This window comes from Perca fluviatilis, chromosome 8, assembly GCF_010015445.1.
Source record: "Perca fluviatilis chromosome 8, GENO_Pfluv_1.0, whole genome shotgun sequence".
NCBI lineage: Eukaryota > Metazoa > Chordata > Actinopteri > Perciformes > Percidae > Perca > Perca fluviatilis.
The window spans coordinates 27754931-27771452 of record NC_053119.1 but is presented as its reverse complement, the minus strand read 5'-3'; the positions used below and the strand labels follow the sequence as shown (position 1 = coordinate 27771452).

General features: G+C 42.1%; 1 protein-coding gene across 4 annotated transcripts in view; it reads right to left on the bottom strand.

The window, feature by feature from the left end:
- The window catches only part of srgap1a (SLIT-ROBO Rho GTPase activating protein 1a), a 101061-nt gene that overhangs the window by 13789 nt on the left and 70750 nt on the right, over nt 1-16522 (bottom strand). For 3 of the 4 annotated variants that reach the window (XM_039809506.1, XM_039809508.1, XM_039809509.1), the window contains exons 9-18: nt 14421-14618; nt 13767-13851; nt 12686-12713; nt 11036-11141; nt 8378-8438; nt 7614-7691; nt 7238-7372; nt 5087-5192; nt 4619-4843; nt 3237-3316 (exon numbers count right to left, since the gene is read on the bottom strand). In XM_039809506.1, the coding sequence (XP_039665440.1) occupies nt 3237-3316; nt 4619-4843; nt 5087-5192; nt 7238-7372; nt 7614-7691; nt 8378-8438; nt 11036-11141; nt 12686-12713; nt 13767-13851; nt 14421-14618 (1102 nt within the window). Of the gene's footprint in view, nt 1-3236; nt 3317-4618; nt 4844-5086; nt 5193-7237; nt 7373-7613; nt 7692-8377; nt 8439-9756; nt 9791-11035; nt 11142-12685; nt 12714-13766; nt 13852-14420; nt 14619-16522 lie in introns of all 4 variants that reach the window. The other variant, XM_039809507.1, reaches the window with a different exon arrangement.

The window sequence follows — 16522 nt, the reverse complement described above, 5'->3', positions numbered from 1 at the left end:
GAGTCCTATAGGTGCAGAGGATTTCTCTTCCTCTCCATTTTCTCCGTCTTTCAATTCAACCTATCCATCCATCCATCCATTCTGCAAATGTTTATCCACACACACACAGTGTGCAGGCCATAAACTCAAATCTCAGCGTGGTAAAGGATCCCCTCTGTCACGATGTGCAATTATAACTGAGAATCGCTTCAGACCCAAGCACCCAAGGTTACACATGCACGCTCACACTGCGACTGGAGTTTAAGAAATGTTGAACCGTGAGAGCTGGAGGCCTGCGGTGTAAGAGATACGAACTGTCAGATGTTTTACACAAGCCAGTGGAGCAGAGTAGGGGCGGATGTTGCTCTACATCCATGTTCATACATAGAAATAGGGGAGCAGAAGCCTGGTGTGAGATATGGTTAGGGTCAGTACAATAGGAGAGGGTATAAAACACTTTTTAAAGATTATTCTTTTGGGGGGCTTTTCCCTTTATTAGAAAGTGGATAGATATGAAAGGGGGAGAGAGAAGGGGGAGAGAGATGGGGGAGGACACGCAGCAAAAGGCAGCAGGATTCAAACCCTGTGCTGCTGCAGGACTCAGCCAACATGGGGCAAACGCTCTTACTGGGTGAGCTAGAGGCTGCCCCATAAAACACTATTTATTCCTTTTTCTCACTCTTTTCCCTGAAGACAGCTATTAATCTCAGATGATAGCTGCTACAAACAGAGCAGGAGACTTCATGCTGGACTTAAAAAGGATGAATGCGGGTTATGGGGAAAAGGGGACCGTACAGTAAAATACACTGCCCTTTAACAATATACAGTATGCCTGGCAGCCTGGGGGCACTTGACAAACAAGGACATCCTGCTACACTCTTGCGAAGTAATATATATAATCAATGTACCAGTTAATTCACCTTTGACCTCGTAGCAAATTTACCAGCAGTTAGAACATCAATGTATTGATGGTGTGTGAGAAGTGCCACTCCAAACACAGACAGTTAATCTGCAGGCTCCTTGAGACTGACACGTGTCCGCCCCGAGCAGAAATATGCTGAAGGACAATGACAACATGCCGATGATTAGCAGGTATAATGTTTTACCATCTTAGTTTAGCGTGTTAGCATGCTAACATTTGCCAGTTAGCGCAACACACAAAGTGCAGGTGAGGCTGATGTCATTGGTTTTTGAGGTATTTGGTTATGAACAAAAGTATGGGAGAAACTAAAGTTTTGACCTGATGATGGTGCTATATAAAAAGGAAAGGGATCACAAAAGTTGTTACAGTTCTCCCGAAGGGAGACATGAATGTGTGTGCCAAATTTCACAGAATAAGTGAAAACTTTGACCTCATGGTGGCGCTAAAGGAAAAGTCAGGAGATCAGAAAAGTCTGTGGGCCTCATCCTCTGGGGACCATGAATGTCTGTACAAACTTTCATCGCAAATGAAATTACTTTCTGCTCATCTTTGGATGCTCAGCTCTGTTACTCCAATGTAATGCTAATACACGAGAGCCACAAATTGGGACTATACTTACAAAAAAAATAAATAAAATCTGGTCAGTCCAGATCATCTATCTAAGCTAATGAGCTCTAAGACACTGCGGGGGGGGGGGCTGCGCACATGAGGCAGAATCATTTCAGCTACTTAGACCAACATGTGGAATGACTTTACTCCTCTCTCTGTCTGCCTTGTGCTCACTTACTTTCAGGGCAAAGAGGGCAAACACATTTCAAGCCTTGAAGAAGAAAGTGAACATACATATAACTGGCATATAATAAACGTCTGCAGAATCAAGTGCTGGTAACCGAACAGGAAAGGAGGTTCGCTTTTGTGTCTGAAATCCAAATGAGGTCATGGGGATATAAAAATAACTGAAGACAATAACTTTGACCACAGTTCAAGACTCCGCAGGGAGGGACTCAAGTCAGTGAGGACATCCTCTCAGTCCGCTCAGAGAAGCTTTTGGAACAAAACCATGATAGCAAAGGGATTTCTGGAAAACATAATCTTCCATTAATTACTCAAAGAGTTGACAGCTTCCATCTGTGTTTTTACAGGGGAATCCTCACAGAGAGAAGCTTCCTTGGCTAATCAGATATCATTTTTAATTATGAAGGACATCATGATGATGACTTTGATTTGGAAGCAGAGTGATTAACAGCTGATGTAATGAGACCATATTTCCATAATCTCTTTATGGAGACTGATGACGCATTGGTGACAGGGAGCCCCTAAAATCATCTCTGGGTGTGAGACAGGATTGGGGCAGTTGTCACCATGGAAACAGGTTTAGGGAAGTCTGTTACTAAGGTAAGATATGAAGCCTCAGCTCAACTATAGGTTGATTCTTTTTGTCTCACAGTGAAGACATACATCTTGTCAGCTCTCTGTCACGGATATTAATCACTTTTTAATGAGCTTTCTTTTTTTTTTTTTGCTTTTTCGCTGGATGTTATAACAGCAATGTCTGAGCCTGGCTGATATTTTGGTTTCAACTAACTCACTATTTGATTTAGATTAGACCAACTGGTATTCATTTCACTCAAACAAAGGACCACATGTACGATCGCACAAATGCGCAGTATCCCACCACGTCTGAGAGAAGTCTATTGTATCCTCCAGTGTCTACATGAGCCGGGTGTTTTTTGTATTTCTTCATATTTCTCTTGGACACATGGAAATGTAGTTAAATGTAAAGTAAACACAGGCCGTATAATATGTGGAAAGCTATTAAAACCTGACACTTTTGACACACACTCCATACATTGGCTATTATTTTACAAATTAACTAGGGGAAAAATGAAGGGAATTGAACATTTTTAACCCAAGACTGCGACCCTTAGAAAACAAGATTTCCCACCGAAAAAGGTCCAGTTGGTGTAGACCACCCTGGAATTAGTAAAAGGGGGATGTGAAAGTGTCCCGAGACCCAGAGAGAGAAGCAAAATCATTAGAATATGAATGGCGGTCCATCACTGTGAGCCCAGTTCCTTGGCCCTTCAAGGTTACTGCTTTTAACAGGCTGAAAGGCAGGATTAGCTGCAGTGGGATGCAGAGAGCTGGATTCAACCCGCGCAGAAAGTTTCGATATGGACATGGTGTTTAAGCAGAGAACAGAAATTTTTATGAGTGAGTGTGTGTTTCTTGATAGTTAAGTTGAATTTATGTAATGTTAAATGAATTTGACAACTGTACACATTTAATTGAAGTATGTGTTATTATATACATACAAGTTTGCATAGTTACTCACCGTCTTCGCTGGTGTGTGTCTCTGTCCCTCCCTCATTTTCTACTTCCTCCAGGGCTCCATGCTCACTGTAGGGGCTTTCACTGTGGGGGGGGACAACAACAATGCACACTGTCAGGGTCACAGCCAAGGCAGGGTCAGGGGTCAAGGGATAGTTTCACATGAAATAAAAAGCCTGTATCTTTTCTTCTACTTCTTTTTCTTCCAGGAAACAAAAGTTATTTGAAGACACTATCTCCTAATTAAAAAAAAAAAGAAAACGTAAGACTTTTGCTCAAATTACAATAGTCGAATTTCAGTGAAGATGATAAGGAGGAAAGAAGGTTTGTACAATGAATAGATGGAAGACGGAAGTTCAAATAGCGGTCATTATTCTGCAAGAGGCTTAGATCCTCCATCTGTGGTTGGACCTCTGTTAGTAAATGGTCTTCTTCTGGCATGGTGCTGAGAAAGCTGGTGGTAATGCCACACACACAGATTACCCCTGCAAGGATCTAAGTGTCTCCTCCCCTGCTAGCATGTCACCAGTCGCCTCCTCTCCTGCAAGAAAGGGAGGAATCCAAGACAACAAATCCGGGGATGGGACATGGTCGCGCTGAGACGGGTGATTAGCTCTAGCCAGGGATAAATCCCTGTCAACCTGTGGTGATGTGGGGGCATAGAAAAGGAGAAACAAGTGATAAGCACTGCTTACATATGTGGAGCTGGCAAAGGGCCTCAGGTATGACTCAGGTCTGTTTAACTTCAGCATGTGCTGCAATTCACCTAATCATCCTTTCCCTGCCAGGTGACCTCGTCATATTCCTCCTGGCCTGATCGCGGTAATTAAAGTGATTGTTTCAGCCTGTTTCACTAAAAAAAAAAAAAAAAAAAAAAAAAGAGTCCACCGTGTAAAGTCAGCGCTGAAACACGCTCTCCCCTGTCATGTTCCTTAACCACAGATGCATAATTGGAGAGGGTAATTACTCATATCAACTCCACTGACATACTTCTGACACAGCTGCAGCATAGAGAGCACATGCATACCTGCATGTTGAGTGAGTCCCTAATGAAGGAGGTTTGGCTGCGTGCCATTCATGGTAAGAAACAAATGGATAAAGACAACCACCAGTGTCTGTCCGACTCTCAAACCTACATGTCGTTGAGGAAATCTGTGCAGCTGCATGAAGTGATCTCATCGGAATGCCTTCCATCTTCCCTTTTAATCCTGGATAACCTACAGCTTCACCGTCAGACACCGGTGACAGGGTGGTCTTGTAGCTCAAAGATCTAAGGTTCATTTGCGATAAAGCCATTTGAATCTTTCGAGCGAGAAATTGAACCATGACCTGAACAGTTAGCTAATGTTTGAGGAATTAAAATCAGCTAAATGCATCGCTCCTCACCAGTAGTCTCCTCCAGCCATACACTTCTCGTAGATGGGCCCATCCAGTTCTTTGGCATCAGGAAAGATGGTCTCATGGTGGATGATGATGGTCTTGACGATCTCATTGACGTGGGCCTGGCAGGAGACCTGGTCCTGGCTTTCTGGCGTGGGCATGAGCGTGGGGCCGAAGCATATGGCCAGGTTGTACGGGTCCATCATGTTCTCGTCACTGTACTGGGACAGGCTGGAAAGGGGGAGGGAGAGGGGGAATGAAAGAAAGAATGAAAGAAATGAAAGAAAGGAGGAGGACAAATTGACCAAGTTAAGGCTGAGTGAGAGGACATTGCAGTGGGGAAAGTTTTTCACATCAAATCATGACTGACAGCAGTGGATGCTCTTCATTTAGTAATGTCATTTACTACAGATGGGGAAATCATTGTGAAGCGAAATACAGGATTGATTCACTGGTTAGTGTCAATAGACTTACTGGTTGAGGAAGGCGAAGAGGTAGCGCATGACGATGAGGACAGATCTGGGAATGGTCAGGAGGATCTTACGGATGTATAACGCTCTCTCATACAGGTTTTCTATCCCTAGAGGATTGTAATACAAGAAGAAAAATAGTGTTAAATGAATAAAGACCGCTTTGCTTGCATCCATTCGCCTCTGCTGCAGGTAAAATGCATCACCTCATCTACCTGATGATGTCCACATATTGATAAGCACCACGTCCCAGCATAGAAATACAAGAGCACATGGAAGCTGAGCCAATTACTTATCAGAATTACTATAAGTCTCTGGAGGACCAGCAAAGATTCACTAATGTAGGGATATTTAAAGTGTGTGTGTGTGTGTGTGTGTGTGTGTGTGCATGTGTTTGTGTGTGTGTAGAGGCCACAGCAAATGTATCAACTTTGTGGTGGTGACCTCAGCCTGTGTTGACACCGAAGAGGAAGAGCAAGAGGAAGAGGAGAAGGAAGTACAGCACTCTTCGTAACACCTGACAACGAGGACGCTAAGTAGTTTTTTCTGCTCTAAATGAAAACAGCATCCCTCTAAAACCATTATGTCCAGTTCTCTATTCTTGCACTCTTTTCTTCTGCCTTGCAGAAATGAGGAGTTACCTTTTTCTCAAACATATTTATTGCAGGAACATTGTCATAACTTTAAACAAGACTTACGACCTTTATGTCTTTCATTACTATCTTATTTGTTCCGCTGGGGTACTTGGAGCAGCCTATTTTATTTGGCTGATCTGGGGCTCTGTTGGCTGCTAAAAATAGCCCTGTCACCCTCCAGCCACACTATGCCTTTTGGGATTTGGGCTTCTGGAATACTTGTGATGCATTTCATTTTTTCATGAATACCTAACTAGGATTCTGCAAGGCTCCTGAGCACTTCAGAAGCTACTATTTAAGGATCTATTCTATTGTACGCTTGTACATCACCTACAAACACACGTGAGAAACACCCACGCAAAAAAATCCCTGCTGCAAATGCTCCAAATGAAAGATATAACTTGCAGTACGCCGCTTTAGTGAAAAAAGTGAACTGAGAGCAGTTGAATGGAAAAGTGATCTTGTAGCTGGTCTGATCCGCTCCATATGGAATAAGCAGAGGGGTTTTAATATGAAGCCTGCTTGGCGTTCAGCCCGCACTGCAATCACTGGCATGTTGAGCTGGGGAATGTAAACAGGGAATCCCCATCACTCATCCTGCACAAATGTGTAAAAGTACACCCAGGAAACGCACACAGACACACTTAGAAACACACATGGCACACACAAATCTGCACGAGGCATTACAGCACCCGTTGTGCCCATTCTTTTACGGAGCCTAAACCCCCCCCCCATCCCCCCTCCATGTTATGTCTTAAAAGATGAGAAAAAGCCACACAAAGAGCTGACTGATCTGTGAACTGACTCACAGCAAAATGACAATGTGACTATTCTTATGAGGACTTCAGCGTAGATTCAGCTCTGGAGTCAAACGCCGCTCAGTGCTGGGGACATTTAACATTCCACCATGATCCTGGAAACGTGGCCAACTTTGTGCCACTCTCGACGGATAATATCAATCTCAGTACTCGACCAAATACCACAGAGTAGTCTCAACACAAAGTTTCAAAGACAAGGAGCCATCTGCTGACAAAACACTACAGACGGTTAATTATACCGTTTCATCTGAAGACTACATTTGATGGGAAATACAAATGAATGACGGTAAAGACGCTAGCTAATAAGAGTAAAGTTTCTAACTTTGAAAATGTCCACACAGCGCGTTGCAGACCAGAGTAAGTGTAAATCCATCAAAATCTGATCTAATGTCAGGATAATCTTGGGAATAAAACACGCTGTTAGTGAGAAGGACAATGCCAAGTGCGTAATAATAATAATAATAATAATAAAAAAAGAGCAGACGGTCTGTGGAGATATATTTTCATATGTAAACTTGACAGACATCTGGGCCATAATCCACTGAGTGGGATTCACTTCCCGTTTGAATGACAAAAAAAAAAATCTTTTAACAAAATAAAGATTCAACAGATAAACACTGTGTTGTAATGCCATGATCAACAACAAAGAGATGCACTCAGAATACAAATACTGATCATGGGCAAAAATGTGTGCGTTCTTACTGATGCATGACAGCAGATCATTGAACCTCTCTTTTGGGAAAAGAGGATTCTCCAGACCACGGAAGTAAAGTTTGAGAACGCCAGCCACCGAGTTGATGTCATGACCGTTCTCATCGTCCGCCAGGGGGTCGTTTCCTAAGACACAGACAAGTGAGAAGGTCAGTTGCAATGCATAATGATTTCATCTGAAATACCTAAATAACTACTCAAAACTACTCAAAACGCCCACTGGCTAAAAATGGTCAATATAATTGATAATTGGTTCCTAATTGTAGCAAAGATTTGCATCTGACAACAATGAGGCAAAAGCAAAGATCATTTTTTAGATCCAGGTGATAATATGAAGCTAATATAGTTTAACAGATACATAATGTACCTCTTTCAAATGAGTTCTTGATGTCATTGACTTCCAGCTGGGATCCAGATACACGGAATATTCCTTGATGTTGAAGGCCTGCAAAGACAAAGACAAAGACAGAGGGTAAGGAAGAAGGAGAAACAGACTGAAGAGGGTACACTCAACATGCTCATAAGTCCACTCTGACGGCCGCAGAAAGAAACTCCCCCACTCAGCAAATAAAGCCTACTTCAGTTGGACCTAAAAGGCACATCCTGTTCGTTAAGCCCCTTCACTTTTCTAATTAAAGATAATGAATGAGTCAGGGAGGCCGCAATCAAGCTTTACTAAAGTGTCTCCCAGCTGGGATTAGGACTTAATAAGGGGAGAGGTCAGGGGTCAGGAGGAAGCATGATTAGTCTGCTGTTTGTCTCTTTTAGATTTCCACGCCATTAGTTTGCTGCTCCATAAGATGCAGTGGACGAGCCATGCTTATGAGTTTTCAAAAAAGATCTGGTTTAAAACCAATATTGTAACTCATCATTTGTGCCAGGCTAATCTGTCTGTTTGTTTTGGAAACTGGGTGTAAAAAGGCTGCGCCACTGTAAACAGGATGGAATCTGCATTTTCCCATGACTGAACACACTAAAACACCAATGTGGAAACCTACACCCAAAACAATTAATGCTTGGAAACCACTGGTAGTGTCACTTAGTGTCAGATACTTTGAAATTTGTCAAAGAAAATATAAATACAAGTTATTTTTACTGTGACAAAAATGTCCATACACTCAACCAACTCACCATACAAATTTATGCAGCGGATACAGCTTTCAACCACACGGGGTATAGCTTGTCCAGAGTCCTTTGAAGGCAAAGTAAACAAAAACACCCAAATGTCAGATCATGTATAATTTGTATTACATGTACAAAAGCTAGAGCCCGACAGATACTGGCATTTTGAGACATCAGTAATTGAGAATAATGAGAATTGTATGCAATAATAATAATATTGTTTGCATAAAATACATGCTGTTTTAAAGATATATCAAAAGTAAAGATAAGAAGTAAGGAAAGAGTTATATAGCAATAGCAAGCATTACCAGTACTGGTAAATTTAAGATAGCGCTAAGTGTTTATCAGTAAATGGGATTCATATTTATATTATTTTAAATAACTATGAATAGAAAGACATTAGACAAAACTTCATTTAGGTGTGTAGTATCAAATGCACATAAAACATTTATTATGGCAGTTTACCTCTCTTTAATTCCTTTTTGTACGTATAGCTAAAAACATATAGGCCAATATATATAATATATAGAACAATTATATTGGCCTGCTGACGTATCGGTCGGGCTCTAACAGAAACTGGTTAACCTGATGTTAAAAGTATATAAACATGCACACCCAGTGTAAGTGAAGAGGAGGGTTACCTTTTTGAGATCTTACTGAGACAGACTGAGTTGACTTCACAAGCTATTTGTTTATGCCCAGTCTCCCATAATAACTCACTGATTATGAATGATCAGAAAATATACAGAAATTACTGACTAGCATGTACAGACCTGATGTCCAACACATTTCGATTGGCCTCCAGTGATGCTAAATATACTTTGTGACTTGTTATGCTAGCATACAATTTAACTCTGTGTTTAAATGAAGTAGAGCTCATCTAAAAAGCCACACACTCAATATGGAGCTCGGGGCAGGAGTGGTGAGGTTGAGAGGAGCAGCACCGTCTCCTTCAGAGAAAAATACATTCCTCTCACACACTGACGGTGCACTCTGCCTCTGTGGCTCAGTGCTGGACAGGGACTCGGTACATGCCTTTAATGATGCAGTGGAGGCTTATGTAATACTCTCTCTTTGGATATGTGAGACTGGGGATGACTGCTTTTTATCACATACTGTAAATGTGATACCAATTTTGAAGTTGGAAGTGTTTCATGCTGGGAAACAAAGCCAAATTGAAACTAAAGATACAATGTTCTGCAACATCTCTGTTTAAGGAGAAAACCTTCAATTCAGTCTGTCTCGGTCTACTCTCAGAAGTCAGGTAATGAATACAAGATATAGACAAGCACAACGTGAGGTGGAAATGTTGTTAGGGCAGGACAGATGAAGGAAAATGAGCGCAGGCAAGCAGCATGGGCCCCCCCAAGATGCTTCAAGATGTCTACCTGATGTCGAGCGTGCGAGTTCCGTCGTCCCCGGCTACAGAGTAGTGTTGCAGAGGAACAGAAAGAGAGAGAGAGAAAAGCAAGACCCGGATTAGGACCACAGCAGCTGCCCACCAAAGCCTTTCCTAAGAGCGCACCCTCATTCCACTCTGCACTGGCATCAAACCCAAAAAGGACCCAAAAAAGTGGACAGGACCAGGCAGGACCGGACAGGGCCACCAGTGAGAGGCCAGCACAGAGGAGGGAGGCAGCACACCTCATCAGTCTGGCATCTGCTCCCTGACTGCTATTTATCCTGCTGTTTCACTGGCCTCTGCTCTCGCTCTGGAGGAGGAGGAGTAGGAGGAGGAGGAGAGAATATCTCTGCCAGAGCAGCTCAGTGATGCCAGGTAGGGGTGCATGACATATCGACTCAACATTGTTATCGCGATATCACGTTGCGCAATATTATATTGAAACGTTGGCAAATGTTGGCAGTTTGATTTAGAGCCCGCTTGAAACGCTATAATGATCATCATTTCATTGGCCAGTTACTGTGCCACTTGCACATGTTAGTGCACGTCAGCGCAACTGGTCCACTACGTGACAAACCCTATGGAACGTACCACGTGTGTGCATATGCCGACAGAGTGACAGTGTAAGTGAAGAAATAAATAGAGACGGAACGAATCAGAGAAGCGAAAGGAAAGTTGTGTCCTGTTCTCTTTATTTATTTATTTAATACTGTCCAACCAGTAAAACATCTGTCCTGTTCTGTAGACATGGTCCTTATTTATTTATTCATGTTGTACCAGTCCAATATGACTGTCAGTTAAAATAAACCTTGTGTTGTATTTGTTATGGATCTATTTTTTATGCGTTTTCCCATAACTTTTGTAAGTGTACATGTTTAAAAATATCAAAATGAATATTGATATCGCAATATTCATGATCAATATCGCAATATCACATTTTGTCAATATCGTGCAACCCTAATGCCAGGTCAGCAGTGAGTCAGGGGAGATGACTGAGACAAACATCCCTCCAACTGCCATTCCTCTCCTCCTGCAGCCCTCCAAATCCATCAGAGCCACCCTTACATCCCAGAAGCACACCGCCACTCACTCATGGGGAAGGTTTCCAGAATCCAACAACTACGTTGTTGTTTTTTTGTTGGTTAAATATAAATCAAAGCTAAAATGCTTTGGGGGAACCCACCAAAATGGCCAGAAAGCCAGAGCAAGATAGAAAATAGATAGGAGGAAGAGCAATGTCAAGCGGACGGACTGGTAATCAGTACCTTGATAAATGACTCCAAATTGCCATTAAATAACCTAACATTAAAAACAGAGCAGGGTCTAGCCCGCCGGGTGGCGGTGTGGGTTTTGAGCGACCCATTGGGATGTCTAGAATACAAAGAATGCATTAGAATAAGTTAACAATGCAGTTGCGTTTTTCTTTTTAGAGTGGTTCACGTATTCTCCGATAAACTTCATGACCTACAAAAATGTCAACTGAATTTGAGGCTGACTGATCTTTTGAACCCTTCGACTCAAGATGATGGACGGGCATATGAGGGTATTTTCAGACACTGCTGAAACCCGGGAATTAACTTTTTCCTTTATAATCTTTTTCTTTCTCCACAAGATATCACAGGCCAGTGAAATATCAGACCGGCTGGGAGCATAATATGTGTCATCATCTACCACATGACAGGCCCTGCGGGGGATTGCCTCTCTTAGTCTGTGTGTGTGTGTGTGTGTGTGTGTGTGTGTGTGTGTGTGTGTGTGTGTGTGTGTGTGTGTGTGTGTGTGTGTGTGTGTGTGTGTGTGTGGGTGTTTTTAAAGCAATTTGGCTACTTGTGACTTGTAGGACTGAGAGAATAAAAGAGTCCGGGACTTTGGTCCCTTCTGCTGCTCAATCATAGTGACAGAAATAAGCCTGAAAGTGTTTTAGATATCTGATCATGTCAACACAAAAGATAAAATCTTTGCAATATGAACAACTGTGTCATTAAGTATATTACCCCAGCGTGTACTTTATTGGAATTTTACTTGCTACTGTTACAAATACTGGTGTTAATCTCTACTTAAGTAGAGCAGGAGCTGCACAACAATGTTCTTGGGTGATTATTTTTATCTATAAATGTTGAAAAAAAGTGTAAAACAGCCATCACAGAGCTCAAGGTGACGTTTTTGAATGTCTCGTATTGTCTGACCAACATTTCAAAACCAAAAGATATTCAGTTTACAAGAATATAAAACAAAGAAAAGCAAGAAATTGTCACAACGGAGAAGCGGGAAGTAAGGAGTTTCTGCTTGAAAGATGACCTAACCGTTCAATTCAATAATTAAAGTAGTTGGTGACGGACCATTCATTGACACTTCATAGCTGTTTAGTTTACACTGATCATGCTGAACTGAAAATATGGTCTAAAAAATTAAAAAACAAAAAACTATGGTCATACCAGTTTTGTAAAATCAAATGCAAGTGAAATATGCCGTGCAATTTGATCTGTTTTCAAAGTTAGACTCAGGATTCAACTGACCTCTTGAGTTGTTCTTTTAAACTGACTCTAAAACATTTACATTTCATGCAATTTCTTTATCCTCTCTTTTCTCCACTCCACCACCTCCCATTCTGTTTACAGGCCTGACATACACTACGGTTGGGAATGGCGAGTACGGTTACAACACCACACCACACCATGTTGGGCTTAAAAAACACGGAGGCCGGCACATCTGCTCAGTGCGCTCCAGGAGTCTAACTAAGGACTCCTTTGCTTTCATGGTCACATAAGACTTCACATGAGAATACCCTGAGGCAAAATGTCCCCGCCTTGATGAGCTGCAACATGTCACCAACGTGTCTGTCGCTGTTGAAAGAAAAGTGGACTGGATGCGTGTCTGGAATATGCACAGGTCCTGAAGTGTGTGTGTGTGTACTTTACCTTGTGGTCATGTAGTCAGCTCTGTGGCCTGCGGGTGAAGAGAGAAAAGAGAAGAGATGTGAGGGTAGTTAGATGCGTGGACATGCCAGGACCTGTCTCTGAGGTCCCTGCGTCCCTGCATTTTGCATACGGCTAGTGAAGCATTTGAGACCCGCCATCTGTCCGCAACCGCTGGCCTCTTGAGTCGCACTAACAAAACCCATACACACACCTATGCACACAGACACCAACACCAACACCAACACCAACACCAACAGCTCATAGCTTGCACAGAGACTAATACAGGCAACACTTTAGCTACATTACATTTACGGTACAAACAAACATCCACCAGATGTAGGCACACAGACACACTAATCATTATAGAAATACACAGAGCTACAAGTTTGGACAGGCAAAGTAAGATTAAGCACAAAATAGCTTCCAAATGTTTTTTGGAGAACAGGAGTAGTTTCGTTTGTGTGGCCATCTGTTCCTGTGAACAGGATCTGACCTGTCTGCGTGACTCACACTGTACTCAAGCTCATTGACAACAATACGATTAAGGAGCATGTAGGAGAAGCAGGAGGCTTTTCTCTTCCTCGTAAGCACACGGCTCCATTACTCATTAAGTGGACAGTTTGACTGAGACCACCAGGACTGCTGGTTAGGACAATGACTGACTGACACTGCCTGGGTTGACGGTAGATTAGCTGAGGCCTCGAGGAGATCCCACTGATGTAGACCAAGGAGAGAGACCGGCGTAATGACCGCCACCCCTCTAATTCACGGCAGTCAATTAAGTAGGGAGCAAATCAATCACGAAGACGGATAATACAAGTTCACAATCCCCCTCAGCTCTGGCTTGCCTGGCTAAAAACCAGATTACCATCTAGGAGCTTTGAGTAGTGGAAAAAGCAGGCAAACGATGAGTAAGTTTGTCACGGAAAAGGCTGAGGTTTGCTTGAGTAAGACTGCTGTTTAGACACTGATTAGGGCTAATATACACCCTCATTCTAGCTGGAAGAAGGCAACGCACAAAGTGAAAGTGGATTCATCATTAAGCGGAACAAGTATAAAAGTAAAGGGATCGTGACCGTACCTTCACCAAGTGTCCTCTTCAGTAAGTCATGTTTGGCCTGCAGTTTGGAGATGAGATTACTGCCCTCCAGAAACTCCCGGAATTTCTGTGGAGAATTGAGAGTAATTACACAGCGGCCCTGAGTGCCAGCCAGAGCACCCGCTCTTGAAACAGCAATCTGTGATAAGAAAGCCAAGGGCAAAGGACGCGCTGAGAGTCTTTTTAAAGCCTTTATCAGAGCATGTCCATCTTCAGACTGGAACACGATAGCAGTTAGCCTTACAAAAAGGAAATATTTTGGGAGAGCTACCCCTCTGCCAGCTGATCAAAAGATTTCAAAGGGGCTTGGTGCATGAGAGTGTGTCTTTTAAGTCTAACTGAATTTAAATGCACAGATTACGCTTTTTCAGTCCAGACAAAAGCTTTGAGCTCATATTCTCATATTCATTTTACAGACTTTTGTAGCAGATATTAAACAGAGTATATTTTTCACTTCTTTTAAAACATCTAAGTATAAATTTTTTTTTAACCAAGGCTTCAAAGAGACTCTATAAGAGAAATGTATTTCTATTTCCATACAGAAATAAAAAGACATCTCTGAAGTCTTAACCCTTTGTATTTGCTCACTCTTATTGACCAGCATCCTCTTCTCTTAAAGCACACATCTCCACTCACCATGAAGTAGAACTGCTCCGTCTCCTGCTGGTTGGCCCTCCTCTTGGCGATGCTGGGTTTGCTGAGGTACGTCTCCGACACGGTGGACTTGACCGACTCGGTAGATCGGCTGTGGTGGAAACACTCGGACACGTCGTAGTCTTCGATGGTCACCATGTCCTGGATTGTGGTCAGAGTGGCCTCCGACGTCTTTTTGATCTGGAGATATAAGGGATGGGGAGGGGGGGCGGGAGAGAGTTGAAGAATTACAAAAACCAGCCAGCTTAAAAGCATCATCTCTTCACTTTCATGATGTTACCATCACATCATATCTGGCGGCTTGTATCGCCGCACTCGCTGAAAAACCTCTCTCGCTATTTCATGACACTGAAAAATTCAGGTGCTTTCTGACAAGACGCGAGTTCCTAAAAATCCACCAGCCCGTGAACATGACTCCCAGCCAAAGCAATCAATTTGCATGCACTCAGAGGGGCCAGAGGTGAACCAATGTCTGCTAGAGATGGTACATTCAGTCGCAGGCTTTTAAGATTCATTTCCATAACCGCCTCTTTCCTGTCTAACAGGAGTGCTTCTGCCGGAGCTTATAATCGTCAGGACTTTGGCGAGCGTGCACCACCGCTTACTGCGAAAGATGTTCGGCCAGTGCGAGTGCTGCAGGCCATAACGGCGTCCAGTATATGATGACATAAGATGACGGAGGATGTGACAAATGAGCTTGTAATAGCTCCATAACAGTTAAAGAGACCAACGCAGATATACATTAATTGTGCAGACGATAAACAAAGAACTAGAAGTACACACATGTGATGGTACAAGGTTGAGAAACAATAGACGGCTTCACAGTTCATACTATCGCTGAGGCGATCACCAGGGTTGTAAATTCAAACTAGTGTCAAATATTCAGTTATCCTGACAAAATTCTGAGTACAGTTCTTGTGTACTTCATCAAGACAACATAGCGATGGGATTAATTTTTTTCAAAGATTGCTCATTGCCCATTGACTGCAATAGCGTACATGAGGACATAAGTCAAAATACTGCCAACAATTCAGTTTTTTAGATACTGTAATGGCAAAAATTACATTTAAGCATGATTCCTTATATTCTTATGTTTTATTTGTGCTTTGGTTTTTCTTACAATACTGAAAGAGAGTTTATCTCATTCCCACATGTACATTCTGATTCTAACTAAGTGAGAATCACAAAGTCTGGAACATGATGTGAGCACTGACTGTCTGAACAGATAGGGGCTACACCTAAAACTATCTCTAGTTTTCCCATGCCAGTTGAGATGTAACTGGGGGGGTGAAAGGAAGAAGAACATCCACAAATACAAGAGGGACCTAATATATTAGTATTTACGAGAATGAAGTTGTACTTTTTTACAAGTCTATTTTATTTTTTTGTGAAAAGAAAATGAGATTTATTTTGAAAAAACAACAGTCCACAGTCATGCTAGCAGTTCTGTGAAGCTTTACTTCATAGCTGTGCTTTGAGCTCAATGCTAACGTCAGATTGCCAACGTACTCAGTGACACTGAAAATTCTTACATGCTGATGTTTAGCAGGTATAATGTTTACAATGTTCACCATTCCAGTGTAGCATGTTAGCATGCTAGCATTGTTAATCAGCACTAAAACGTACAGCTGAGGCTGATGGGAATGTCATTAGTTTTGCAGATATTTAGTCATCAACCCTTTGGACCAGCAATATCTTGAAATTAAAATTGTGACTTGATAATGGATAACCTGACCATGAAAGTCTGTGCCAAATTTCATGACAATCCATTATTGAGATATTTCAGTCTGGACCGACAAACTGACACTGCAATACCTACAGCCTTTACGTTTTTGTTTTTTTGTCACATGTCTGGCCCTTATACTCAATGATATGATGGGGATCTACATCAAAATGTCCAATTATAAACTGAAATGTCCCAATTGTGAGGATTATAAATTTCCGTCATTTATTGTAATTGCACGTATGATCTATGAGGTTGCAGAAAGACATTATAAAAACTCATTGACTAATCCATTTTAGTCAATGTGTTTACTAAAAATACATCAATATAGGGCCATATCTGCTAAGGACAATTGCAAAAC